Source organism: Capricornis sumatraensis, chromosome 16, assembly GCF_032405125.1.
Source record: "Capricornis sumatraensis isolate serow.1 chromosome 16, serow.2, whole genome shotgun sequence".
In the NCBI taxonomy this organism is placed as follows: domain Eukaryota; kingdom Metazoa; phylum Chordata; class Mammalia; order Artiodactyla; family Bovidae; genus Capricornis; species Capricornis sumatraensis.
The window spans coordinates 79406290-79433394 of record NC_091084.1 but is presented as its reverse complement, the minus strand read 5'-3'; the positions used below and the strand labels follow the sequence as shown (position 1 = coordinate 79433394).

Genomic DNA, 27105 nt, shown 5'->3' with positions numbered 1-27105 from the left:
CAAGGACAGAGGAGAATGGCAGTCTACAGTCCATTGGGTCGCGAAGAATCAGACATGACTGAATGACTAAGCACACGTTCAACCAGCATCTGTCTTGCGTCCTTAATATGAATGCCTTGTACTAGTCTATCACAGCCGTGCGCCCACATTTAGTGAGCTGTTTCCTCTACTGTTTGACTTACACTAATCATGATGTTTTGTTGTTTATTTTATTCATTTTTTAAAAATTTTACTGGAGTATAATTGATGTACAATGTTGTGTTAGTTTCGTCTGTAGGTCGATATGGAACTACAAAATACATATAGGAAATTCTGTTCATGTAAAATGGTAGGAGGACTATATACTAATATATGAACATATGTGTGCTTGAACTCTACTTCTGAAATCTTGATTTTTTTTTATCTTGATCAACTTTTTAAGCCCATTGATCCTTTGTTTCCTCAACTATAAAAGCCATTAGTTCTTCTAGAGTTTAAAAAAGAAGAAAAATTGAGACCACTCTCTGCAACTGATTTTTTTAGGGGGTGCTTTGTATAGAAGCATGAATGTGTGGGTGTTTGTGTGATTATCATCTACTGGATCATTATTATTCAATCAAAACTGCAAATCATATTTTATAACTAAACAACCTGTAGAAGATGGTGTCAGTTTCTTATACAAGAAGTTAGAAGAGATTCAAAATAATAATTTGGGAATTGAAGGAATCCAAAGTGTACAGTGATATAAAATTATTGTATACTGGGCAGGTCATGGTGGAGAGGTCTGACAGAATGTGGCCCACTGGAGAAGGGAATGGCAAACCACTTCAGTATTCTTGCCTCGAGAACCCATGAACAGTATGAAAAGGCAAAATAATAGGATACTGAATGAGGAACTCCCCAGGTCAGTAGGTGCCCAATATGCTACTGGAGATCAGTGGAGAAATAACTCCAGAAAGATAGAAGGGATGGAGCCAAAGTAAAAACAATACCCGGCTGTGGATGTGACTGGTGATAGAAACAAAGTCCGATGCTGTAAAGAGCAATATTGCATACGAACCTGGAATGTCAGGTCCATGAATCAAGGCAAATTGGAAGTGGTCAAACAAGAGATGGCAAGGGTGAACATCGACATTCTAGGAATCAGCGAACTAAAATGGACTGGAATGGGTGAATTTAATCCAGATGACCATTATATCTACTACTGCAGGCAGGAATCCCTCAGAAGAATTGGAGTAGCCATCATGGTCAACAAAAGAGTCTGAAATGCAGTACTTGGATGCAATCTCCAAAACAACAGAAGGATCTCTGTTCGTTTCCAAGGCAAACCATTCAATATCACTGTAATCCAAGTCTATGCCCCAACCAGTAACACTGAAGAAGCTGAAGTTGAACGGTTCTATGAAGACCTACCAGACCTTTTAGAACTAACAACCAAAAAAGATATCCTTTTCATTATGGGGGACTGGAATGCTAAAGTAGGAAGTCAAGAAACACCTGGAGTAACAGGCAAATTTGGCCTTGGAATATGGAATGAAACAGGGCAAAGACTAATAGAGTTTTTCCAAGAAAATGCCCTGGTCATAGCAACACCCTCTCCCAACAACACAAGAGAAGACTCTACACATGGACATCACCAGATGGTCAACACCGAAATCAGATTGATTATATTCTGTGCAGCCAAAGATGGAGAAGCTCTACACAGTCAACAAAAACAAGACCAGGAGCTGACTGTGGCTCAGATCATGAACTCCTTATTACCAAATTCAGACTGAAATTGAAGAAAGTAGGGAAAACTGCTAAACTATTCAGGTACGACCTAAATCAAATCCCTTATGATTATACAGTGAAAGTGAGAAATAGATTTAAGGGCCTAGATCTGATAGATAGAGTGCCTGATGAACTATGGAATGAGGTTCATGACATTGTACAGGAGACAGGGATCAAGACCATCCCCATGGAAAAGAAATGCAAAAAAGCAAAATGGCTGTCTGGGGAGGCCTTACAAATAGCTGTGAAAAGAAGAGAAGTGAAAAGCAAAGGAGAAAAGGAAAGATAAGCATCTGAATGGAGAGTTCCGGAGAATAGCAAGAAGAGATAAGAAAGCCTTCTTCAGCGATCAATGCAAAGAAATAGAGGAAAAAGAACAGAATGAGAAAGACTAGAGATCTCTTTAAGAAAATTAGAGATACCAAGGGAACATTTCATGCAAAGATGGGCTCAATAAAGGAGAGAAATGGTCTGGACCTAACAGAAGCAGAAGACATTAAGAAGAGGTGGCAAGAATACACAGAAGAACTGTACAAAAAAGATCTTCACGACCTGGATTATCACGATGGTGTGATCACTCATCTAGAGCCAGATATCCTGGAATGTGAAGTCAAGTGGGCCTTAGAAAGCATCACTATGAACAAAGCTAGTGGATGTGATGAAATTCCAGTGGAGCTATTTCAAATCCTGAAAGATGATGCTGTGAAAGTGCTGCCCTCAATATGCCAGCAAATTTGGAAAACTCAGCAGTGGCCACAGGACTGGAAAAGGTCAGTTTTCATTCCAATCCCAAAGAAAGGCAATGCCAAAGAATGCTCAAACTACCAAACAATTGCTAGTAAAGTAATATTCAAAATTCTCCAAGACAGCCTTCAGCAATACGTGAACCGCAAACTTCCTGATGTTCAGGCTGGTTTTAGAAAAGGCAGAGGAATGAGAGATCAAATTGCAAACATCCACAGGATCATGGAAAAAGCAAGAGAGTTCCAGGAAAACATCTATTTCTGCTTGATTGACTATGCCAAAGCCTTTGGCTATGTGGATCACAATAAACTGTGGAAAATTCTGAAAGAGATGGGAATACAAGACCACCTGACCTGCCTCTTGAGAAACCTATATGCAGGTCAGGAAGCAACAGTTAGAACTGGACATGGAACAACAGACTGGTTCCAAATAGAAAAAGGAGTACGTCAAGACTGCATATTGTCACCCTGCTTATTTAACTTCTATGCAGAGTACATCATGAGAAATGCTGGACTGGAAGAAACACAAGCTGGAATCAAGATTGCCAGGAGAAATATCAATAACCTCAGATATACAGATGACACCACCCTTATGGCAGAAAGTAAAGAGGAACTAAAAAGCCTCTTGATGAAAGTGAAAGAGGAGAGTGAAAAAGTTGGCTGAAAGCTCAACATTCAGAAAACGAAGATCATGGCATCCGGCCCCATCACTTCATGGGAAATAGATGGGGAAACAGTGGAAACAGTGTCAGACTTTATTTTTTGGGGGCTCTAAAACCACTGCAGATGGTGACTGCAGCCATGAAATTAAAAGGTGCTTACTCCTTGGAAGAAAAGTTATGACCAACCTAGATAGCATAGTCAAAAGCAGAGACATTACTTTGCCGACTAAGGTCCGTCTAGTCAAGGCTATGGTTTTTCCAGTGGTCATGTGTGGATGTGAGAGTTGGACTGTGAAGAAGGCTGAGCGCCAAAGAATTGATGCTTTTGAACTGTGGTGTTGGAAAAGACTCTTGAGAGTCCCTGGGACTGCAAGGAGACCCAACCAGTCCATTCTGAAGGAGATCAGCCCTGGGATTTCTTTGGAAGGAATGATGCTAAAGCTGAAACTCCAGTACTTTGGCCACCTCATGCAAAGAGTTGACTCATTGGCAAATACTTTGATGCTGGGAGGGATTGGGGGCAGGAGGAGAAGGGGACAACAGAGGATGAGATGGCTGGATGGCATCAGTGACTCAATGGACGTGAGTCTGAGTGAACTCTGGGAGTTGTTGATGGACAGGGAGGCCTGGCATGCTGTGATTCATGGGGTCGCAAAGAGTCGGACACGAGTGGGTGACTAAACTGAACTTAACTGAACTGCAGATATTTTGGATTTAATGTAGAGAGACTTCTCAGAGCTTCCTTTATCTGACTGAAGGCAGAACTTCTGAGAGTGAGGCTGCCATAAATCCCCTCTCTTTGGGGCTGCTTTGTCTGCCAGGAAAAGACAGAGAAGCCCCCCTGCCTCTATCATAAATAAATGATGCCCCAGGATTTCTTATCTCCCATCTCTTCCCTTAGAAGCCCATTTGTTTTTCTCACAGAAGCCATTTCTCACTCTCCCTTCCCTCTATGTCAAATTATTGAACAAGTAAATTTTTTTGTACACTTTTATATACATATGAATAAACTTCATCTATTCTCCCATTAATCTACCTTTTGTCAATTTAATCCACAGTCCTTTAATTAATAAACTTAAGAAAGTAAAAGAAAAGGTTTCTTCCTTCATGACAGAAAGTATTGCATGTGTATGTACGTATATGCACACACATAAAATGTAATATAATGTATGAGCATCTGTTTCCAAATGCCAATGAAAAGTATCTTTGTTCATATGCTAATTTAAAACATCATCCTTCTTTTCTCCAAAATTCTCACACATATTTAATAATGTACCCATATGTAGCATCAACTAGTATTCTTAAAAGTTTCTGCCTGAAAATCATAGTCACTGAGCAAATATTTTTCTCATGATAATTCTTCTCATTGCTTCTTTGGCTTCTGTGTTCCTCATGCTGTATATCAGAAGATTTAGTACCGGCAGAAAAAGGGTATAGAACACAGACAAGATTTTGGCTTTCTCGTCTGGGTAGCTAGAGCTGGTCCCCAAATAAGTAAAAATCACTGTTCCATAGAAGAGACTCACTACCGTTAGGTGGGAGGCACATGTGGAGAAGGCTTTGTATCTGCCTCTCAAAGACCGTGTCTTCAGGACCGTAAGAAGGATTCCCAGATAGGAACTAACCACCATCAGAAAGGTAGCCACGGATGTGGTTCCAGAGAAAACAGTAAATAAAGCCTCACTGTAATTGGTGTCAGAACAGGCAAGTTGGAAAAGCAGTGGGATATCACAGAAATAGTGGTTAATGACATTGTGCCCACAGAAGGACAGACTGAGCAAACCAGACAGGTGGGTGAATGAGTTGGCACAACCCAGGAGATGGGAGGCAGTGATGAGGTGGATGCAGAAGGTGGGCGTCATGAGACCTTTATAGTGGAGAGGACGGCGGATGGCAAGGTAGCGATCATAGGCCATGGAGGCCAAGAGGAAGCATTCCGTGGTCAGGAACAAGCTGAGAAAGCAGCACTGGAGGAGGCAACCACGGTAGGAAATAACTTTCCGTCCTGCTACGTAGTTCACCAACAGCTTAGGAATGAAAACTGAGGAATAGCAGAAATCCAGGAAAGCCAACTGGCTAAGGAAAAAGTACTTGGGAGAGTGGAGCTGATCACTAGCCAGGATGATGGTGATAATCCAGACATTGCCCAGGACAGTGATGAGATAGATCAAGAGAAACATCACAAATAGAACTGTATTCAGTTCAGGGTTATCAGTCAGCCCCAGGAGGATGAATTCAGTTATCCCACTGACACTGCTGTCAGCCATTATGTGACTCCTCTAAGACTGATCTGCAGAGGGTAAGAGAAGAAAGAAAATAAACCAAGGAACAACTTGAATATATGAATTCCATTTGCTAGTAGCTTTAGAAAACTGCATGGTTTTAGTTAATAATAATAACCTGAAAGTGAAAGTGAAGTGTTAGGCACTCAGTCTTGTTCAGCTCTTTGTGGCCCCATGAACTGCAAACCTACCAGGCTCCTCTGTTCATGGAGTTCTGCAAGCAGGAATACCGGACTGTGTTGACACTGCTTTCTCCAGAGGACCCTCCTGACCCAGGGATGGAACCTGGGTCTCCTGCATTGTAGGCAGATTATTTACTGTCTGAGCAACCAGGGAAGCCTCAACAATAATAATAATAGTAATCTATAATAATCCAATTCTTTTAAGTATGAAAAATTTACCAGATATAAAACTTTATTTGGTACAAAGTGTCACCAGTGCGTATAATCTGGCAATATGCACCATAAAAGAACCTCTAGAGAAATTAAAGTCCTCATGAAGAGCCCTAAGAGGAGTCTTTAACAAAGGAAATTCAGGAGATAGATCCTGGATAACAGTATAGTCCAAATTCCAGACGTAGACAAGAATTTCATATTTTAAGAAAGTACATCTGTTAACAAAGAGAAAAAAAAATTCAGTATTTAACAGGTAAATTCTTGAGACATCTAGCAAAATTAATCTCTATAACAACTTTTTCACCTAGACAAAAGCATATGTTAAGCAATAAAAACAACAAATGAATAGAATATATATATATGCATATACATATGCAAGTATATAATATCACCTAATAAAATTAATGATTATTCATAAAAATGAAAAATGGCAATTATGGGCATCTAGAATATAGAAAGAAACAGATTTAAAAGTTGTCTATCCCAACATACCTTACTTGTTAAAACTCACTCACTGCAGGAAGTCATTCTTTGCTGCTCCAATAGATATTTATTATTTCATCCTGATTTCCCATTTTATTATCCAAAATGGCTTGAATTAGTCCATATCAGATTTTTTAAATTAAGATAGAAAACTTTCAATATTTTTTAACCCTGGCAGTCAAAAAGCCTCAAATCTAATTTCAAGTATAATGCATATGCTTTTGGCATATTTCATCCCATATCTGAATTTTTGCTGCTGCTGCTAAGTCACTTCAGTTGTGTCCAACTCTGTGTGACCCCATAGACGGCAGCCAACCAGGCTCCGCTGTCCCTGTGATTCTCCAGGCAAGAACACTGGAGTGAATTTTTACTCAGGTATAATAATCCAGGAATAGTTAGATCATTATTTTCTTTTAGGTTTTTATCATATAACTCAAAGTACATAAAAGTCAAGGTTCTTGTAAAGCAATTATCCTTCAATTAAAAATAAATAAATTTTTAAAAGCAAGGTTTTGTATTTAATATATTGGGGAAATACTTGATTAAACAATTTTTAAGGAAGGTTTTCTTTACTGCAGAACTTTTAGTAGTGCATTGCATATAACTATGCTTTGTGAGATCCAACAAATAAATCAACAAAGAAATAAATATAGAACATGTTTCACATCCAATTAACAGTTGAATATATTTTCACTAAAAATTAATGAATATGATGTTCCAAAAATCCATGCTTTGGAAATAATACTTCCTGGTATTGAATGAAGAATGAATGAGTTTGGATCTCTATGCCTTATTATCAATGCGGTGTAAAGTAAGCTATTTAATAACATTAGTGTGATGTAAGTCATTAAAAACAATTCAAATACTGTAAACCATGCTACAAATACCTTTGATTATGTCCATGTTACCAAAGCACAAAATGTAATAAAGAATGACTAGACACTTTTTATTACATTAAACTGTGGTTCCATATCTCTTAGCTTCATTTATAGCCCTTCCTCAGATGTAGTTATAAGAATTAAGTAAGAAAACATGTGAAAGCCATGTTGTATACCATAGGTACTCTCTGAAAGGTTGCTTTATATTCAAAGTAAAACTAATAGGGAAAATAGAGATAAGACTATCTGCTGACATACAGGACAAACAGCTTTTGGCTAAAGTCGGATCATTGCTGTACTGGGTTTCATTTTGTTAGCTTTGCCTTGACTAACTTTGTTTCTTAAAAAATCAATGTGTTTCTTTAATGATGAGTTTCTTATTTCATTGATTTCATATTTACTTTTTACTTGAGTATCAATTTCTCAGTCATGTCTGACTCTTTGCAACCCCATGGACTATAGCCCGCCAGGTTCTTCTGTCCATGAAATTCTCCAGACAGCAATACTGGGGTAGAATCCCCTTCTGCAGGCAATCTTTCTGACCCACGGATCAAACACAAGTCTCCCACATTACAGGCAAATTCTTTACTATCCGAGTCACCAAGGATCACTTAATAAACGGTAATTTTCCTCTATGCTGGCTTATAACAGCAGTTTTCTTTTGCTATAAATTCAGGTATACAAAATAAATTAATCTTCGAGTCTCAGGATAAGCTTTGGTAATAGGACCAAATAAATGACTGTTCTTTCCCTCAGCGTTAACAAAATTCAACAGTTTGCAATAATTAGTTTTAGTTCTTAAATAATTTCTTTGAATATATTATTTCTTTTAATTTATGTAGTTATGAGAAATTTTAAGCACAGCCACTTGAGGAAATATGGACTAAGCCCGCTGATTCTTTCAAGAGAGTTAGTTAACTTGTACTAAGTTCTATTTCCAGTGATCAGAATAGATTTGAGGCAGGTGATTTTTCTTCCTCTTCCATTCACAGCGTGTACCGAGAGTTGCTGTTTTTGAGAAGTGGAAAAGGCATTTATAATTCCTTTGTTAGAACCCATAAATGCAACACCTACCTGGTGCCAAAAGGAAGTCTGTTCCTTTCTCTTAGTTTCCTGACCTGTGTTTATATTTGGCTCTGGGCCTTTGGAGGATGTGATCACCGGGGATTCTGTGAACACTAAGTTTCATCAAAACGGCTAACAAGAGGCATGGGGAAAGTAAGATCCCAGCACTATCTTTCCAAATTACTGCAATTCATGGATTTGGCTTTTTCTCAGTCTTAGGAAAAATTGTTGTCTATGTTCTTGTCTAACTAATAGGAGGCTCTACATGGGAAAGTGCTTCCTTGGTGGTTCAGTGGGAAAAAAATCTGCCTGCAATACAGGAGACATGGGTCCTATCCTTGGGTGAGGAAGATCTTCTAGGGAAGGAAATGACAGCCCACTCCAGTATTCTTGCCTGGGAAATCCCACAGACAGAGGAGCCTGGTGGGCTACAGTCCTTGGTGTCACAAAAGAGTTGGACATGACTTAATAACTAAACAACAACAAGAAGGGAAAACCAAATTATCAAAAATGAACTCCATGGTGTTTATCGTTATGATGTACGTGGTCTAATTATATCTATTTGTGTGTGTGTGTGTGCGTGTGTGTGGTAAAGAATGCTAAGTTCCATTTTTTGATGACCACGTGTCCCTGTTGTGGTAGTTGATGTTCAGCTGCTAGCCATGTTCGACTCTTTGTGGCCCCATGGACTGTAGCCCTCCATGGGATTTCCTAGGCAAGAATACTGGAGTGGATTGTCATTTCCTTTTCTGAGGGATTTTCCTGACCCAGTGATTCTTGGCCAGTGGATTCTTGGCCTCTGAGTCGCAGGAAAATGAGCCATAGTGGCCCTGTGCTTGTGTGCATGCCAAGTCACTTCCACTGTATCCAGCTCCTTGCAACCCTATTGATTGTAGCCCTCCAGCCTCCTCTGTTCATGGGATTCTCCAGGCAAGAATATGAGAGTGGGTGGCCATGATCCTCTTCCAGGGGATCTTCATGACCTAGGGATTGAATCCATGTCCCTTACATCTCCTGCACTGGCAGGTGAGTTCTTTGCACTAGCACCACCTGGGAAGCCCAAAGAAACCTCAAATCTCAGAAACATAAATTGATTGCATTGACTTCAGAGTCTCCTAATAAGTATCAAAGATGACCACAATGCCACTTTGCCATGGCTAGTCCAGATGATGCCAGTAACTTATTTTTGTAAAGGTTTGGACCATTTCCAAACTGCAGACTCTAGGTTTACATGTATGAAATAAAATTAGCACATATTTGGTAGAGGTTCTCTGAGCACTGAAAGAAAATTATGTGATATAAACATCAGCTGAGCCATGATTTCTCTCAATATGGATATTAAACAGTGACCAGTTTTATGTATGAAGTGCAGGGCTTAGAGCTATAAGTGCTCATTCTCAATTTTTTTCCTGATAATTTACATGACAGTTGATAGAGTATTAACCAATATTTCATTGGTGAAGTCCTTATTGATTTCCCATTGACTAATTGCATTTGTCATTTAAAGACATTTAGAATGTGCTTAACTCGGTTTACTTACTTTCAGGATATATACTAATACATATATTTAGTTTGTTACTAATTTTTGTTATATTCCTAATTTTTCAATCTAATAATATTAACTACAAATCTGCAAAAAACTCTCCATTTGTCTGAGAATTCTAAGAGAGATTTATTTTCCTCACTTAAGCAGCCAGTTTATTTTTATAGTATAATATGGTAGCTCTTCACTGGAGAAGAGAATGGCAAACCACTTCAATATTCTTGCTTTGAGAACCCCATGAACAGTATGAAAAGGCAAAAAGAGGAGCTCCCCAAGTTGGTAGGTGTCCAATATGCTACTGGAGATCAGTGGGGAAATGACTCCAGAAAAAAGGAAGGGATGGAGCCAAAGCAAAAACAACACCCAGGTGTGGATGTGACTGGTGATAGAAGCAAGGTCAGATGCTGTAAAGAGCAATATGGTATAGGAACCTAGAATGTTAGGTCCATGAATCAAGGCAAAATGGAAGTGGTCAAACAGGAGATGGCAAGAGTGAACTCCTGCAGACAGTGACTGCAGCCATGAAATTAAAAGACACTTATTCCTTGAAAGGAAAGTTATGGCCAACCTAGACAGCATATTAAAAAGCAGAGGCTTTACTTTGCCAACAAATGTCTGTCTAGTAAATGTTATGGTTTTTTCAGTAGTCATGTATGGATGTGAGAGTTGGACTATAGAGAAAACTGAGCGCTGAAGAATTGATGCTTTTGAACTGTGGTGTTGGAGAAGATTCTTGAGAGTCCCTTGCACTGCAAAGAGATCCAACCAGTCCATCCTAAAGGAAATCAGTCCTAAATATTCACTGGAAGGACTGATGCTGAAGCTGAAATTCCAATACTTTGGCCACCTGATGCGAAGGGCTGACTCATTTGAAAAGACCCTGATGCTTTTCAAAAAGAGAGAGTGAAGGCGAAAGGAGAAGGGGATGACAGAGGATGAGACAGTTGGATGGCATCACTGACTCAATGGACATGAGTTTGATGAGACTCTGGGAGTTGGTGATGGACAGGGAGGCCTGGTGTGCTTCAGTCCATGGGGTCGCAAAGACTCAGACATGACTGAGTGACTGAACTGAACTGATAGGAGCAATTGGGCTACCCAGGTGGTAAAGAATCACCTGCCAGTGCAGGAGATGCAAGAAGGCAGATTCAGTGTAAGTCAGGAAGATCATCTGGAGGAGGAAATGGCAATCCGCTCCAGTATTCTTGCCTGGAGAATCCGTGGGCAGAGGAGCCTGGTGGGCTATAGTCCACAGCGTCGCAAAGAGTCAGGCACAACCGAAGCAAATTAGCACAGCACACAGAACATACTATAACAGGATTTAAAAAATAAAAATTTATTTTTTTTGAATTTAATAATCTTATCTGTAAACCATTCCTTGTGTTCTATACTCTAGGATACAAGATTTTGAATGTTCTTGAGAAATTGTGAAGAATTATATCAAATTAAGCTTGAATACTACCATTATTTTATTTTATTCTGAAAATTGCTTTCTTACAATTGCATTTACATGACATTTCCTACCAAAAAATTTTTTTAATGTAGCCATATAGGAGTCAATATCAAATAATATATTAAATGATTTTGGAAAATTGTCAAGGTCTGTACAAATGGGCTTCCCTGGTGGTTCAGACAGTAAAGCGTCTGCCTACAATGTGGGAAACCTGGGATCAATCCCTGGGTCAGGAAGATCTCCTGGAGAAGGAAATGGCAACCCACTCCAGTGTTCTTGCCTGGATAATCCCATGAGTGGAAGAGCCTGGTAGGCTACAGTCCATGGGATAGCAAAGAGTCGGACACGACTGAATGACTTCACTTTCATACAAATGTTATATGCTCCTTTGATAGTAGTCGTGGTGTTATCTCATTCTAAAAAGTAAACTTTCAAATGAATTTCTCTGCATGAATGGCTAATATAATAAGTATTTCAACTTGCTACGTTCTCAGGTAGTGGAAACATTTACATATTATTTTAATTGAAACTGAGAAAAAATTAAAAACATGATAATATTTATTGAACCTTCAGTTTTCTCACTGAACTGTTAGCCTACTTGCCACTAGTTATTTCAGTATTTAGAAAATTAAATGTGATTTTATTTATAAATGAAAGTGTTTTTAGAACACTGTTTCTGTTTTCCAGATACTCCAATTTATAGCAATTTAGGGAAAGGAGATCACTATGGGACAACCAGTATTTACAGGCCTGATTCTATCATTATGCATCTGTACACAAAATTTGGGGTTTTATTTTTTCTTATTTTGTAAAGTTTTTAACTGAGATTTTACATGTGCTGGGCTCACTTTCTCAGTCGTGTCCGATTTTGTGACTTCATGGATTATAGCCTACCTGGCTCCTCTGTCCATGGGGATTCTCCAGGCAAGAATCCTGGACTGGGTTGCCATTTCCTTCTCCAAGAATTAACATACACAGACACACAGAGAAGCCCATAAATTGTAAGTGAATAGATTTTAATAGAATGAACACACTCATGTAACTACCACACAGATCAAGAAACATAGCGTTACCAACAATCCTGAAGCCTCCCTCAAAATGGGAGAAAATATTTGCAAATGAAGCAATGACAAATAATTAATCTCCAAAATGTAAAAATAATTCGTATAGCTCAGCATGAAAAAAAAAAAAAAGCAATCAAAATATGGGTGGCAGACCTAAACAGGCATTTCTCCAAAGAAGACATACACATGTTCAACAAATATATGAAAAGATGCTCAATATCACTAATTGTTAGAGAAACGCAAACCAAAACTATGATGAGGTATCACCTCACACCAGTCAGAAAGGCCAAGATCAAAAAATGCAAATATAATTTGAGTCAGAAGGAATACAACTGGCTTCACCCATTTTCTCTCCCTAGAATTCACACCTTGTTTTCTCCTATCTAAACTACTGTCAGAGAATTTTTTGTTTAATGTATAAAGAAGATGTTGGAAGATCCTTAAAGGAAACGGGAATAAGTCTGATTATTAATGGCTCCTTAATTAACTTGACAGCACCCTTTCTAAACATTAAGCATACTTTTTCAGGATGTATTTTCTGTGAGTATTGGTGGCCCTTCTGTGTGAAATGGTAAAGAAACTGAGGCATCCTATCTTTCTCAGTTCCATGTGATTTAATAGTAATGGAAACCATGGCGAGAAAAAAAGGAATGGTCTAGACTAACCCCTGTGAGTGGAAAGGTAATCAAGAACCAAGTCCTCTTTCTGACTGTTTTTGCGTGTTTGCATTCATTTTGCAGAATATCGCACTATAAGTATTTCAGGCTAATTCCAGGAACATGTATCTGTCAGTGTTATTGGATAGTTCATATACCAATGCCTTTCGCTTTAAAATTATTTTGCTTTTTGTCTGTGCTCAACAGAGAAAATGAGTTGAGATACTCCATTACTTATGAATTTTATGTTTTTGTCTCTCTATTTGTGGGTGTGTCTGTGTGTCTGAATGTATATATTTATTTCTACCTAAAAACAGGAATAAAAATGTTAACAATTAACCAGAGATAGCTAAACTGGAAACTAATATGGCTTATTAGCTTAGTTTACACAGTAACCAGCCATATGTACTATGACATTCTATTCTTCCAAGCCTTTTCCTTCCATTGCAAAGCAGTTCATAATTTTAATAAATGCATATAAATATCATTATCCAAAGCACTCATTTGTCTACAAACAATTTGGCACATATGACATTAACAAGGAATATGCTTCATTTCTTTGGCCTTTTTCACAGCATCCTTCACTTCCTTGTTTCTTAAGGTATAAATTAATGGGTTTAACATAGGAACAACCAGGGTATAAAACACAGATACCACCTTTTCCTGTTCTAAGGAATACTGGGAGCTTGGTTGAATGTAGTTAAAGTTTACAGAGCCATAGAGTAGAGTCACAACTGTGAGATGTGACACACACGTGGAGAAGGCTTTGTGTCTGCCTGCTGCGGAGCGGATCCTCAGGATAGCGGCAACAATGAAGATGTAGGAGACCACCACAGTCATGAAAGTGATCACGGCAATAACACCAGAGAAGATTAAAAGCAGCAGCTCATTCATGGATGCGTCAGAACAGGACAGCTTCAACAGCGGGGGAAGGTCACAGAAGAAGTGCCTGATGACATTTGGCCCGCAGAAAGACAACTTCAGCAAGCCAATTGTGTGAGTCAACGAGTTGATTACCCCTCCTACACATGATGCAATGACCAGAACAACACAAACTATTCTTGTCATAGCCATGGTATAAAGTAAAGGGTTCACAATGGCCATATAGCGGTCATAAGCCATTGCTGCCAGCAAGAAAGCCTCAGCTGTAATGAGAGATGCGAATGAAAAGAACTGCACAATGCATGCAGAGAACGAGATTGTCTCCCGTTCAACAAAGTTCAGCAGCATTCTCGGTGCAAAGACTGACGAATAGCAGGCATCAGTGAGTGACAGGCAGCTGAGGAAATGATACATGGTCGTTTGGAGTTTGGGAGTTATTTGGATTACAAGGAACATTCCTAGATTCCCCACCAAGGAAACGGTATAGATGAGCAGGAACACCAGAAAGAGGACCACTTTCAGTTCAGCATGATCTGTCAGTCCCAAAAGGATAAACTCGGTCACCAGTGTAAAATTAGCATCAGCCATGGGTTTGTTTATTTTGGTAACTGTCAACAAATAAACTGAGAATGGTCATGCAGCATGATCAAGACTACTCGGAATCTCTAACTAGCAATATGACTTGAGTTACTGACTGCTCTGCTCTGGTAGTTTTAGCTATAAAATTAGGAAAAAATTTAACTAGAAATATCGAGTCTCTTCAAGCAGAAGAGACTATTTGCTTGTCTCATAGAAGATTCCAAGAATTGAAGCAGGAAAACATTAGAGTTTTAGCTTCAGGATACATTCAAAATGCTGTTCTTAGTGTGAAGAAAAAAACTTAAGTGAATTTCATTCTCTGTGTGTGTGAATTGCTCACTTGTCTCCTACTCTTTGTGACCTCATAGACTGTAGCCTTCCAGGTCCCTCTGTCCATGGGATTTTTCCAGGCAAAAATACAGAAGGGGGTAGGCTTTCTCCAGGGCATCTTCCCATGGATCAAACCCAGGTCTCCTGCATTGCAGGCAGATTCTTTACCATCTGAGTCACCAGGGAAGCTTCTAAAATAGGCAAAATCTAGATTATAAAACTTAATTACTTAAATTGGAAATTTAATCTGTGATACCACTGAAGTTCTCTTTTAAGAAATGATACAGGGATGTCCCTTAGAGTCTGGTGGTTAGGACTCCATGCTCCCATTGCAGGGGGGTGTAGGTTTGAGCTCTGATCAGGGAGCTAAGTCCCCCCAGTCAAAAACTGAGAGAAAAAAAAAAAGTTTTAAAAAATGATACAAATGAACTTATTTACAAAATAGAAATGGACTTACACACTTAGGAAACATACTTATGGTCTCCAAAGGGAAGGGGGATGGGGAGATATAAAGAGAAATTTGAGAGTAACATATGCACACGCTATAAATGAGATAGATAAAACCAGGACCTACTGAATTACACAGGGAACTACACTCATTATTTTATAGTAAGTTACATTGGAAAAGAATCTGAAACAAGTCAATATACATTATATGCAAAGAATTTATACCCATTATATACATACATATATATGTGTGTATATATATATACGGGGAGAGAGAGAGAGAATCACGTTGCCATACACCAGAAACTAACACAATATGGTAAATCAACTACACATCAACAACAACAAAAAAACAACTTACCTCAGATATAACTGTGGCTAATGTCATATCTATAAATATCTGAGCATAAACTGTATCATAGCCTTTAAACTTGTTTTCCCACTTATGGTTTCATGTTTAGTGTGTAGTCCACATTTTTTTTAACTTTGATTTGACAAAAGACAAGGTCCCAATATCAAAAATTCTGGGTTCATTCTTAGAAAATAGCCAGAAGTATTGGCTTTTGAGAATAATGTCCACTAGAAATTGAGAGAGAGGGTACTCTGAGCTGAAATGTGATAAATAGAACTTATAATTGGCCTTCTTTGGGAAAACTTCCATTTTTAAAAAAATTTATTGAAATAGTTGGCATGTTTAGGTGGTTCCGATTTTCCAAAATGACAAGCCATGCAACAATATACTCCTACATCCGTATGGCAGTGTGGAAAGTCTTATAGGATAAATGACATAAGAAGCAGGACTGTTACCGACCTACTTTGGATGGTTTGTATTAACAATGCATTTCTAATACAAAGGAAGATTTATGGCATTTGATATCCAATAGAAACACCATACTCAAGAGACTCAGGAAACAATCTTTATACTTTTCTAAGTAAAGCAAGTTTATAAAATAAAGCCAACCTATAAAACATACAGCTACTTCTCTGCAATATTTTTTTCATGATATTGCCACAGGTTTCTTAAAATATGCCATGTCTTTTCCACTTAACCGATACACATCTTCTGAGCACTTGGAAAGTCCAATAGAATAAAACCAACCTATAGAGCATATGGCTACTTCTTTGCAATATTTTTTTCATGATATTACAGCAAGTTTCTTAAAATATGTCATGTCTTTTCCAATGCACATTTATTATTTCTAAATATTGCCCACAAAATGGAACTATTTTTTCACATTTATTTAAAATGAAAACTTTGTAAATAAGTCAAGGTTACTAGTGTAAACTTGGCTCAGATGCTAAAACAATCTGCCTGCATTCTGCCTGGGTTCAGTCTCTGGGTTGGAAAGATCCCCTGGAGAAGGAAATGGCAACCCAATCCACTATTCTAGCCTGGGAAATTCCATATACAGAAGAGCCTGGAAGGACTACAGTCCACTGGGTGGCAAAGAGTCATATACCACTGAACAACTAACACACACACACACACACACACACACACACAGTAACTTTACTTCTACAGAATAAAGGATTAGGTTTTCTTGGATTTATCATCCTTTCACATGGGAGATGCTAGCCCTGTATTCAGTATGTAAAGCCCAATATTTCCTTATTTCCTATTATTTTCATAATCTCACAATATTGTTCTTCTATTATAATACTTTTATAGATCTAGAATATCTCTGGAGACAGGTGAACAGTCTTCATAAGATTACATAGTTATGATTTATATTGAAATTCATTCTTTAGACAATATTCCAAATTGAATCCAAACATTCATTTTTATTACTCCCAAAGAAGTTGCATGACAACTTTGAGGTTAATGTAGAGAAAGAGACTTAAGTGGCGGATATAGAAGGAGATGAGAGCCAAATTACACATCCCTCCTTCCCCTATACCTTGAAGTCTTTATCACATTAAAATATGAATGTGATTTTCTTCTTCGTCTTCTTCTTTGTATTTCAACTTATTCACAGAATGCATATATACCAAGTATCGCATGAATTTTACTTACCAGTGAGTGGAAGAAAAAAAAAAGGACAATAACTTAGCTCATTTATGAGCCTCATCACCACCCATTCTTGTGGCCTATTTTTCTATATTCCCCCCCAAACAAAAACAAGCACACAAAAGAGGTAAATCTGTTGGTTTGCAGTGATGCATGAGTTAAGTCAGTGGCAGAAGTTAACAGGTAGTAGATCTGAAATTTAAAATTTTTTAAATAAAAGAACAAAGAGCACAGAATCCATGCTGTCACTGCAAAAGCAAGATGAACAAAGAACAATCATATCAGAAAACAGATCTAGTTAAAGTTTTCATTTATATAATTACCTCAGTTCAAATGGGAATAGAGTCCCTGGAGTTCACCTTGTGATCAAAGGATAAAATAAATATTTTATTAAAAGTTCCTGTGTGTATCTTGAGGGATTTTGGAAACTCACAAGAATGCAATTTGCCCCTTAAGGCATTTCACTCCCTTACTTACATTGAATAAAGGAGATTTGCCACAAGTAAAGAGAAAAACCTGTGTGTGTGTGTGTGTGTGTGTGTGTGTGTGTCTGTGTGTGTGTGTATACAAACATACTAACAAAAGTCCATCTAGTCAAAACTTTGGTTTTTCCAGTAGTCATGTATGTATTGAGAGTTGGACTATAAAGAAAGTTGAGCACCAAAGAATTGATACTTTTGAACTGTGATATTGAAGAAGACCCTTGAGGGTCCCTTGGACTGTAATATATATATATATATATATAGATATATATATAGATATATATATATAGATATATATATATATAGATATATATATATTGCCATGAAATTAAAAGACACTTACTCCTTGGAAGAAAAGTTATGACCAACCTAGATAGCATATTCAAAAGCAGAGACATTACTTTGCCAACAAAAGTCCTTCTGGTCAAGGCTATGATTTTTCCTGTGGTCATGTATGGATGTGAGAGTTGGACTGTGAAGAAGGCTGAGCACCAAAGAATTGATGCTTTTGAACTGTGGTGTTAGAGAAGACTCTTGAGAGTCCCTTGGACTGCAAGGAGATCCAACCAGTCCATTCTGAAGAAGATGAGCCCTGGGATTTCCTTGGAGGGAATGATGCTAAAGCTGAAACTCCAGTACTTTGGCCACCTCATGCAAAGAGTTGACTCATTGGAAAAGACTCTGATGCTGGGAGGGATTGGGGGCAGGAGGAGAAGGGGACGACAGACGATGAGATGGCTGGATGGCATCACAGACTCGATGGACGTGAGTCTGAGTGAACTCTGGGAGTTGGTGATGGACAGAGAGGCCTGGCGTGCTGCGATTCATTGGGTCGCAAAAAGTCGGACACGACTGAGGGACTGAACTGATATATTTAATAAAAATGCAATCGATAGTGATCCCTGCTTGGTGCTTTAGGAAGAGGAGCTTTTCAGAATGTATTATCTGTGCCTGATGTTGGAAACACACACACACATACACACATATTCCAATAAACACACAAACAGAAGCAAAAGCAAACATCAGTGAGCTTTAAGGTAGCAGAACAAGACCTGATAATTTAAAAATGTATCCCTTTACTTCCTTGGATTGTAAGAATGTCATCAAGAAAATTACAGTTAAAACTACCACATTGTAAATGGCTTCCTTGCAAAGAGCCCAACCATTCATCCAATCTAGCCTGTGTTTGCTGATAAAAACTTGTGGGTTTTTGTCTTTATCTTAAAATGAATCGTGAGTGATTCTGGTAGCAGTATTTCAAATTATTCCATATATATATATATATATATATATATATATATATATATAACTATCCTTTATTATTTATTCTATAATCAATTACAAATTTTCAACCTAAATGCAAATTTCTTAAATGTCTGAATTAACAGCTGATGGGGCAAAAGTTAGGGGTGGGGATTAGTGGATATTCTAAGCTTAAGTTAGGCTAGAAGATGCTCCATTATTTGATGAGACCTAGAGGCAATGGCACCCCACACCAGTACTCTTGCCTGGAAAATCCCGCAGACGGAGGAGCCTGGAAGGCTTCAGTCCATGGGGTCGCTGAGGGTCGGACACGACTGAGCGACTTCACTTTCACTTTTCACTTTCATGCATTGGAGAAGGAAAGGCAGCCCACTCCAGTGTTCTTGCCTGGAGAAACCCAGGGATGGGGGACCCTGGTGGGCCGCCGTCTATGGGGTCGCACAGAGTTTGACATGACTGAAGTGACTTAGTAGCAGTAGCAGCAGAGCATTTTAAGTACGTGATGTGTTCTCTCTTTGCTTGTTTGTTTTTTTAATATATAATCCATTTTCAACCCACATATGACATATTTATATAAGAAATGCACAACTGACTCTTGAGTAATGTGTTGGGGTGCCAGTCCTCTTGGGCAGTTGAAAAATCCACGTATAACTGAGAATCTTCCCTCTGTTTTTATGTTTTTGTGGTTCATCCACTTCTACAAATTCAACTGAGAATCCTTTAGTAAAGTAGCAGCTACAACTGAAACACATTGCTGCATAAATGGACCACTGCAGACAGAAGATGAGGTATTTGGATGGTGTCACAACTCAGGGGTCATGAATTTGAGCAAGCTCTGGCAGTTGCTGATGGACAGGGAAGCCTGGTGTGCTGCAGTCTGGTTCAGTTCAGTTCAGTCACTCAGTCATGTCTGACTCTTTGTGGCCCCATGGACTGCAGCACACCAGGTTTACCGGTTCCTCACCAACTACCGGAGCCTCCTCAAATACATGTCCATTGAGTCAGTGATACCACATAATCAGTTCATCCTCTGTTGCCCCCCTCTCCTCCCGCCTTCAGTCTTTCCCAGCATCAGGGTCTTTTCCAAGGAGTCAGTTCTTCACATCACATGGCCAAAGTATTAGAGATTTTGCTTCAACATCAGTCCTTCAATGAGTATTCAGGACTGGTTTCCTTTAGGATGGACTGGGTGGATCTCCTTGGAGTCCAAGGGACTCTCAAGGGTTTCTCCAACACCGCAGTTCAAAAGCATCAATTCTTCACTACTCAGCTTTCTTCATAATCCAAACCTCACATTCATATATGACTACTCTAAAAATCATTGCTTTTACTAGATGGACCTTTGTTGGCAAAGTAATGTCTCTGCTTTTTAATATGCAGTCTAGGTTGGTCACAGCTTTACTTCCCAGGAGAAAACATCTTTTAATTTCATGGCTGCAGTCACCATCTGCAGTGAGTTTGGAGCCTCAAGAAATAATCTCTCACCATTTCCATTGATTCCCCATCTATTTGCCATGAAATGATGGGACCGGATGCCATGATCTTAGTTTTCTGAATGTTGAATTTTAAGCCAATGTTATGCCCAGAGTCTGAGTCCCCAAAACTGAGAGAATAAGACGTCCACAGCAATGCAAAAGCATAAAGGGGTTTATTACTAGCTCGAGCCAGGGCCCAGGTTTCATCCAGCTCAGTGGAATCTGACAAGGGCCCCAAGTTCCGAATCACATATACTTTTATATAGGCTGTTCTTTGTTTCTGTAACAGCATAGCTGATTGGTTAAACTGTACACACGCACGGGACTTTTAAACCTCGCATCCCTATCTGGATTGGCTCGGGTCTGGCACGGGCGGGGACGGGGTGGCTACAGGAATTTTTCTGATTGGTCTAGCTACACTGCCTGCGGGCCTGCCCCTTAGAGCCTGTTCTGGCTTCAGTTTGGTCCTAACATTACCCCTTGTCTTCAGCTACATAGAGGAATCTTCCTCTTTATTTTGGGGCAGGGCCTGATACTGTTGCCTCAGTACCATCAGTTGGACGGTATTGACGTGGTCTTTTATAAAGGCAACAAGCTTGGTTATTATGCATGGACCAAAAGTAATTATTAATAGTAGCACTATTAGAGGGCCCACCAGGGTAGAAATTAGCGTTGTTAACCACAGGGACTGTTGGAACCAGAACTCAAATTAATTTTGAGACATTTTTTTTCTTTTTTGATTTAGCCCTTTTTTTATCTTGGCCAGGGACTCCCTGATTATCCCTGAGTGATTTACATAAAAACAACGTTTTTTTTTCTTTAACATAGGCGCCCTAAGAGACTTCATACTCAAGATACTTTTTGGGAATTGGGGCGGAGGTCTCTTTCTTCTGTAATTTCTTCCTTCTGTGCATGGGTGTAGGCCTGCCTAGCAGAGCAGAAGTCTCTCTACCTGATCTAAGTTGGGGTTTTTCACATCTGAAACAGGTTTTACTCTTGTAGTTGCAGGAATTTAGTTGGTCCCTCTCAGAGATGAAATGGACAAGGGCCAAACAAGAGACCTAACAGGATGGTCATCTCTGGTCCCTGGAAACAGAAGGCAACATTTGGGGTGAGGGTTACAGGGTTTGTGACCCCTTCTGATTGGTTGGCGGTGAGGCAACAGAGCAGTGCCCCAAGAATCTTGTGTTTAGTCTGAAGTCTTTTACCTGGGTGGGGGCTCAAAGACATTGTTATGCATATTTCTTTGAGTAGGAATCAGGACTCTGTCTGGAGGCTGTACCAACCTTTGATAGTTTCTGTTTTTGTATCCCCTCCCTTCCCTGATTAACAATTGTTTGAATCTATGCTTTGGAATTCAGGGAAGGCCAAGGAGGCTGAACAAAGTCTATATCCTACAGATAAGAAATGGAGAACACAGAGCAGATCTGTATCCAGAGCCCCACAGAGTCCCGCTCAGGTTTAATTTTAGGGAACTAGGCAACTATGACTGTGATAACTTTCTGTCAAAATGGGGCATAGGACTGCCCCAGCTTTGAGTATAGATATTGAATTGGAAGTATTTCTGAGTTCCAAGTTTTAGATCTGAGTCTTGTATGATTAAAATCTTAATCTCATTTCTTTTTAGAATAGGTCTGAAACCCAGTCTGGACCTGGCACTTCAGGGAGACTTGTAGCTATGTAGCCAGTTGCCTAGTTTTATAAAAAGTAAGGTTACTAGCTTCCAGCAGACATTGTTTTGAAAATGGTGACATCCAAGCCTGACACGACTCAGAAAACTCAAGTGTTTAGCAACACAAGGTCTAATCTGAAAGTACACCCATAGCATCACCTAGTTATTTTCCAGGATATCTGAAATATAGCTACTTTATTTTGACTTTTAATTGTAAACTATTTTTTAAAAGCCAAAGCAGATTTTACCGTTAATGACAGTGTTTTTCTAGATATGAGAAGATGCAAGAATTGGGACTCATAAAATCTTTTCCTGAAAAGATCTAACTATCTGAAGTCCTGTTCTGCCAGTTTTTCCCAGAGCACAGAGTGCCTCATTCCTGATTTTCACCCTGAACTCCTTTCAGGGGTGTTGAAAGTCAGCAGTTGCAGCGGCCATGATTTAATCTTTGTAGATGCAGATGGCGAGCATCAGTCTTCAGTTGGCAGAGCCCCTTTTTGCTCATAAACTTGACCATGATTATGAGGGGGGCACTTCATGACCATTTTATCCCATGGTGCTGAGAGTGTCCATTTTCAGGTAAACAGGCCACTCAATGTGCTGTTACTGGACTAGGTCATGAACCAGTAAATTTTCTTGTTTCTTACCGGTCAGGGCACTCTGGCCAGTTGTCTGCGTCAGGAGACCAGGGACAAAAGGGTCCCAGTTGCGGCCGCTGGGTCTGGTCCATTGGCAGGCAAGCTGGCCCCTGAGTACCCCGAGTGGTCAGGATGTCAGTCTCGGTGAAGAAGAATCCCACCAGAGTCACCATTTGTTGCAGGAAGAGGGACCCTTTCTAGGGCCCGAAACTGGGCTCTTGCCTAACACTCGGAAATGAATTGTCCTAGGAGACATATGTGCTGACAAAGCAAGAGATTTTATTGGGAAAGGGCACCAGGGTGGAGAGCAGCAGGGTAAGGAAACCCAGGAGAACTTCTCTGCCACGTGGCTCACAATGTACAGGCGGTGTCTCCTTTAAAGCTTTCCCGAACTCTTCCGGTTGGTGGAGGCTTATTAGTTCCGTATTCTTTATCAGGATCTCCTGTCATAAAACAACTCATGCAAATGGTTACTATGGTGCCTGGCCAGGGTGGGGCGGTTTCAATCAGTGTGCTTCCCCTAACAATTCCCCCTGCAAGATGGGGTATATAGCGGCGCCGTTGGTTCAGTCTCCTTGAGATTCTTTGGGTTCTTTCTTACATGTGTCACCAACACCTGAAGGGTAGAAAATCCCCATTGAGGCCGAAAAGGTTTTACCCAAGGAGGGGGGTGGGGGGGAGCTTGGTCAGGGTGTCCGATCCACAGTCGGAAGGTGATATCTCGGACTTGATGTACAGTTCCCAAGTCAAAGGTGCCTTCTGAGGGCCAGCCTACATGGAAGGTTGGCCATTCTGTGCTGCAAAATGTTATTAATTTGTTCTTCTTCACCAGCACCGATAGATTCTGTGCTCTAGACTTAAAATCAGAAAAATGGTCAGAGTGGAAGTCTCTTGCCCCATGATTACAGGATAGAACACAGGAGACAAGACGAACACTCAGAGATCAGTGACAATGCCGGCACACACAAAGATGCGACGAACAGAGGAGACAAACCTCGGCCGAGAACACAGTGCTAGGTCTTCCTGGGCCCCTGAACCCTCCTATCCCTCTAGGTTATCTCACCAACAAGGCGTTCACAGAGCCAGCAGTCTTCCCAGCACGATGCAGGCCTTGGCCTTACGCTGGCTAAGACGACTAAATCGCCCCTGATTAAGCCTGACAAGAGCTCTCTTCTCACCAGAGCCAGCTGCCTTCCAGCGCATAAGCTGGGCCTCGGTCTTACACTGGCTAACCAAACTTAACACTGGTGTGCAGATAGCTTTCCTCCAAGTGAGGAAACCCCTTCTACCAAGAGAGTGTTATTCTTCCCAGTTAAAGGGATCCCGGATGAGCCCCCAAATGTTATGCCCAGAGTCCGTGTCCCCAAAACTGAGAGAATGAGACGTCCACAGCAATGCAAAAGCATAAAGGGGTTTATTACTAGCTCGAGCCAGGGCCCAGTTATCATCCAGCATAGTGGAATCCGACAAGGGCCCTGAGTTCTGAATCACATATACTTTTATACAGATGGTTCTTTGTTTCTGTAACAGCATAGCTGATTGGTTAAACCGTACGCATGCGTGGGACTTTTAAACCTCACATCCCTATCTGGATTGGCTCGAGTCTGGCGCGGGTGGGGAGGGGGTGGCTACAGGGATTTTTCTGATTGGTCTAGCTACACTGCCTGTGGGCCTGCCCCTTAGAACCTGTCCTGGCTCCAGTTTAGTCCTAACACCAACTTTTTCAAGCCTTAATCAGTTACTGTGTGAATATGCCCTTTGGGACATAGGGAAGCTCTAGGAGGATGAAAATTTTCTTTCTACAAATAAGAAACTGGGGGACAATGGTTTTGTATTTGAAAGGGCCCCAAGGTGTCCTCTGCATTTCAATTGCACTTTTCTTTGATAATCTTCAACCTTGTGGGGAACAAGTGATGGATAAGAAAAGAGATCCCATTTTGTATAGAGATGTTAACCATAAACTCAGCAGGGGAGCTCAGTTTTAAGAGGACCTGGTTTTAACATGACAAAATAAATGGTGAGTCCACTAAAAAAGATGTACAACTTGAGAGTTTTGTTAAGTTCTATTTGGGGCAAAATTAGGACTGCAGCCAGGAGGCAGCATCTCATATAGCTCTGAGAGACTGCTGCAAAGCGGCAGTGGGTTAAAGTTAATATATAAGGTTTTGGTGAAGGGAGTTAATACCATGAAGCACTCATTCTATGAAAGGTTTTTTGTTAGTCATGAGGATCTGAGGTCACCCTGAAGGGATTTAGTGCTTAATCCTTCTCTAGATATGAGGAGATGCAAGGATTGAGATCATAAAATCATCCAACTATCTAAATACCTGTCCCACTGGATTCCCTGGAGCACAGAGTACCTCACTCCACCTTGAACACCCTCAAGGGTTGTTGCAGGTCAACAGCTATAGCAGCATGGGCTTCAGCCTCCACAGAGGCAGATGGCAAAGGCCTTTGTTGTAGAGTTGTTGCCAATGCTCTTGGTAAGTACCAGTCTGCAGTTGACATATGAGACTAGCGTGAAGTCATACCACTAAACATGAGCAAGATGAGTTTCAACTTTGGGACATTATTGAGCATGAAAAACTCGATTTTGGTAATATTGCAATTACCATTGTTACAGAGGTGGTATTTACATTAAAAATTGCCATTAGTTTCTCAATTATTGGTTTAACTCTCACAGTTGCCTGTTGTCAAATAGGTTTACAGTGCTTTTTTTTTTTTTTTTCTAAAGAGGCTTGTCTTATCAAAACTCAATTTGTTGAGTAGAATCACCCTTCAATAGCACATACAAAAGTAGCTCATTTATTGACACCAATAAATTATCACCTGAAAGTCTGCAGTATGAGCAGCCTTCTCTGTAAGAGTCACTTTTAAATCTATATTAACATGGATTTAACTGTCACAAATCAGCAGAAACTTTATAATAACATTGAAATCTATTCTTAGTCTGTTCCTTTTTAAACCTTTCCTTTCTTTCTTCATCTTGATAACTTTTCTTCAGTGAAATACTTCCCTGGTCCAGGAACAGGTTGGAAAAGGATTTCCAGACAATAGACAGAATGAGAGGGAACTAAAGTTTATTAGAGTGGGAGATGCTGCTGGAACAGCAGGCCAGCTCAAGGGAGAACCGACACTGAACGGGGGTCCTTAGTCTGCTTTTATCCCCAGGGCACAAGGAGTGGGATGGAGGTCTTGAGGGTCATGTGCTGATTGGATGAGACATGTATACTGGGTGGGAGGAGAGAGTAAGGCAAATGCCTTCTCCCCTCCTACGGGGTAGTGGGGGAGACAGGTTATACTGCTCAGGAGGACCTGGAATCCATTAATAGTTACAACATGGGGGAGGGAAGGTCCATAAGGGTCTGTTTTTTCTGTTCCTGCATACCAAGACCCTCCTTGGTTTTATCTGCTCTTTCGTCCTTGGATCACCACATTCCTCACTCTCTTTATTTTCAGGGCCAATTCTTTGGCTCCTTTTGATACGCTGCTCATGTCTAACTATCTACCTATTTCCCTTCTCAGACACTTGAGAACCCAGTCTCAAAGGAAAAGGGGCTTGGACTGCTCTGACTTCTTAAGCTGTACAGGGGCGTCATGGAGCTCTGGGTCCCCTTTGCCTGATCTCTGTCAGAGTGCATTTAGGAGAGAGATGAAAAAGTGACTTGTTTCAGCATTGTCTAGGTTTTGGTCAGGGAAATTCTTGTCGTACTTGGAGACTTTCTGTATTCTAGAAGAAACAAGCTTAACAAGAAAGTTAAAGGTATGTGGCCCAAAGATGAAAAGAAGAGCTGCTGGTGGGCTACCAGGAGAAGCAGGACCAGACCTTGGTTCATGGCATCAGTGTTTCTCTGTGTACGAGAAGAGGCAAGGGTTTGGGCTCACAAAATCTACCTGAAAACATCTGACTGTCTGAGGCCAGTTCCGGGTTTTTCCCAGAGCACAGGGTGCTGCTGGGGTCCAGCCCTTGTGGATCCAGAGTAATTCGAAACAGGGATGGTGTGGCAAGGAAAAACTTATTAATTTAGAAATATAAGGAGAGATTAGGAAGAAATATATAGTAGGAAAATTTAGTGGAGAAAAGAGGCTGAATAACCGGTTTACATGGAGAACTAATAAAGTCTCAAGACAAGAGATTTGTACCATCTATGTTAGGCCACCGGTGCCCATTTGAACAGAGAAGGGTGCCACATCTTCGGCTCCCTCTCTCACGGGTCTTAGAAGCCAGAGCAAGTAAGTAGACATGGCGAGCCTCCATGCCCCAGATGGGAATTCAGCCTGAAAATAGAGTAAGAAAAGAAGACACAGGGGAAACCAGTCTTTCCAGTGACTGGCCATCCTCTGTTGTCCAGAAAG

The 27105-nt window shown here is 40.2% G+C and overlaps 2 protein-coding genes across 2 annotated transcripts; both read right to left on the bottom strand.

Annotated features, from left to right (window-relative positions):
• Positions 1-4482: 4482 nt before the first annotated feature.
• LOC138092419 (olfactory receptor 5J3-like) lies at positions 4483-5421 on the bottom strand. Its single transcript, XM_068988294.1, has one exon. The coding sequence runs from the start codon at positions 5419-5421 to the stop codon at positions 4483-4485; it is 939 nt and encodes a 312-aa protein (XP_068844395.1).
• Positions 5422-13507: 8086 nt separating this feature from the next.
• LOC138093156 (olfactory receptor 5J3-like) lies at positions 13508-14446 on the bottom strand. Its single transcript, XM_068989266.1, has one exon. It carries the CDS (start codon positions 14441-14443, stop codon positions 13508-13510), a length of 936 nt encoding a protein of 311 aa, XP_068845367.1. The 5' UTR covers positions 14444-14446.
• Between the last annotated feature and the right edge of the window lie 12659 nt (positions 14447-27105).

Excerpts from the sequence above, each read along its gene's own strand:
- LOC138092419 (XM_068988294.1), bottom strand. The coding sequence starts at position 5,421 with ATGGCTGACAGCAGTGTCAGTGGGATAACTGAATTCATCCTCCTGGGG.
- LOC138093156 (XM_068989266.1), bottom strand. The coding sequence starts at position 14,443 with ATGGCTGATGCTAATTTTACACTGGTGACCGAGTTTATCCTTTTGGGA.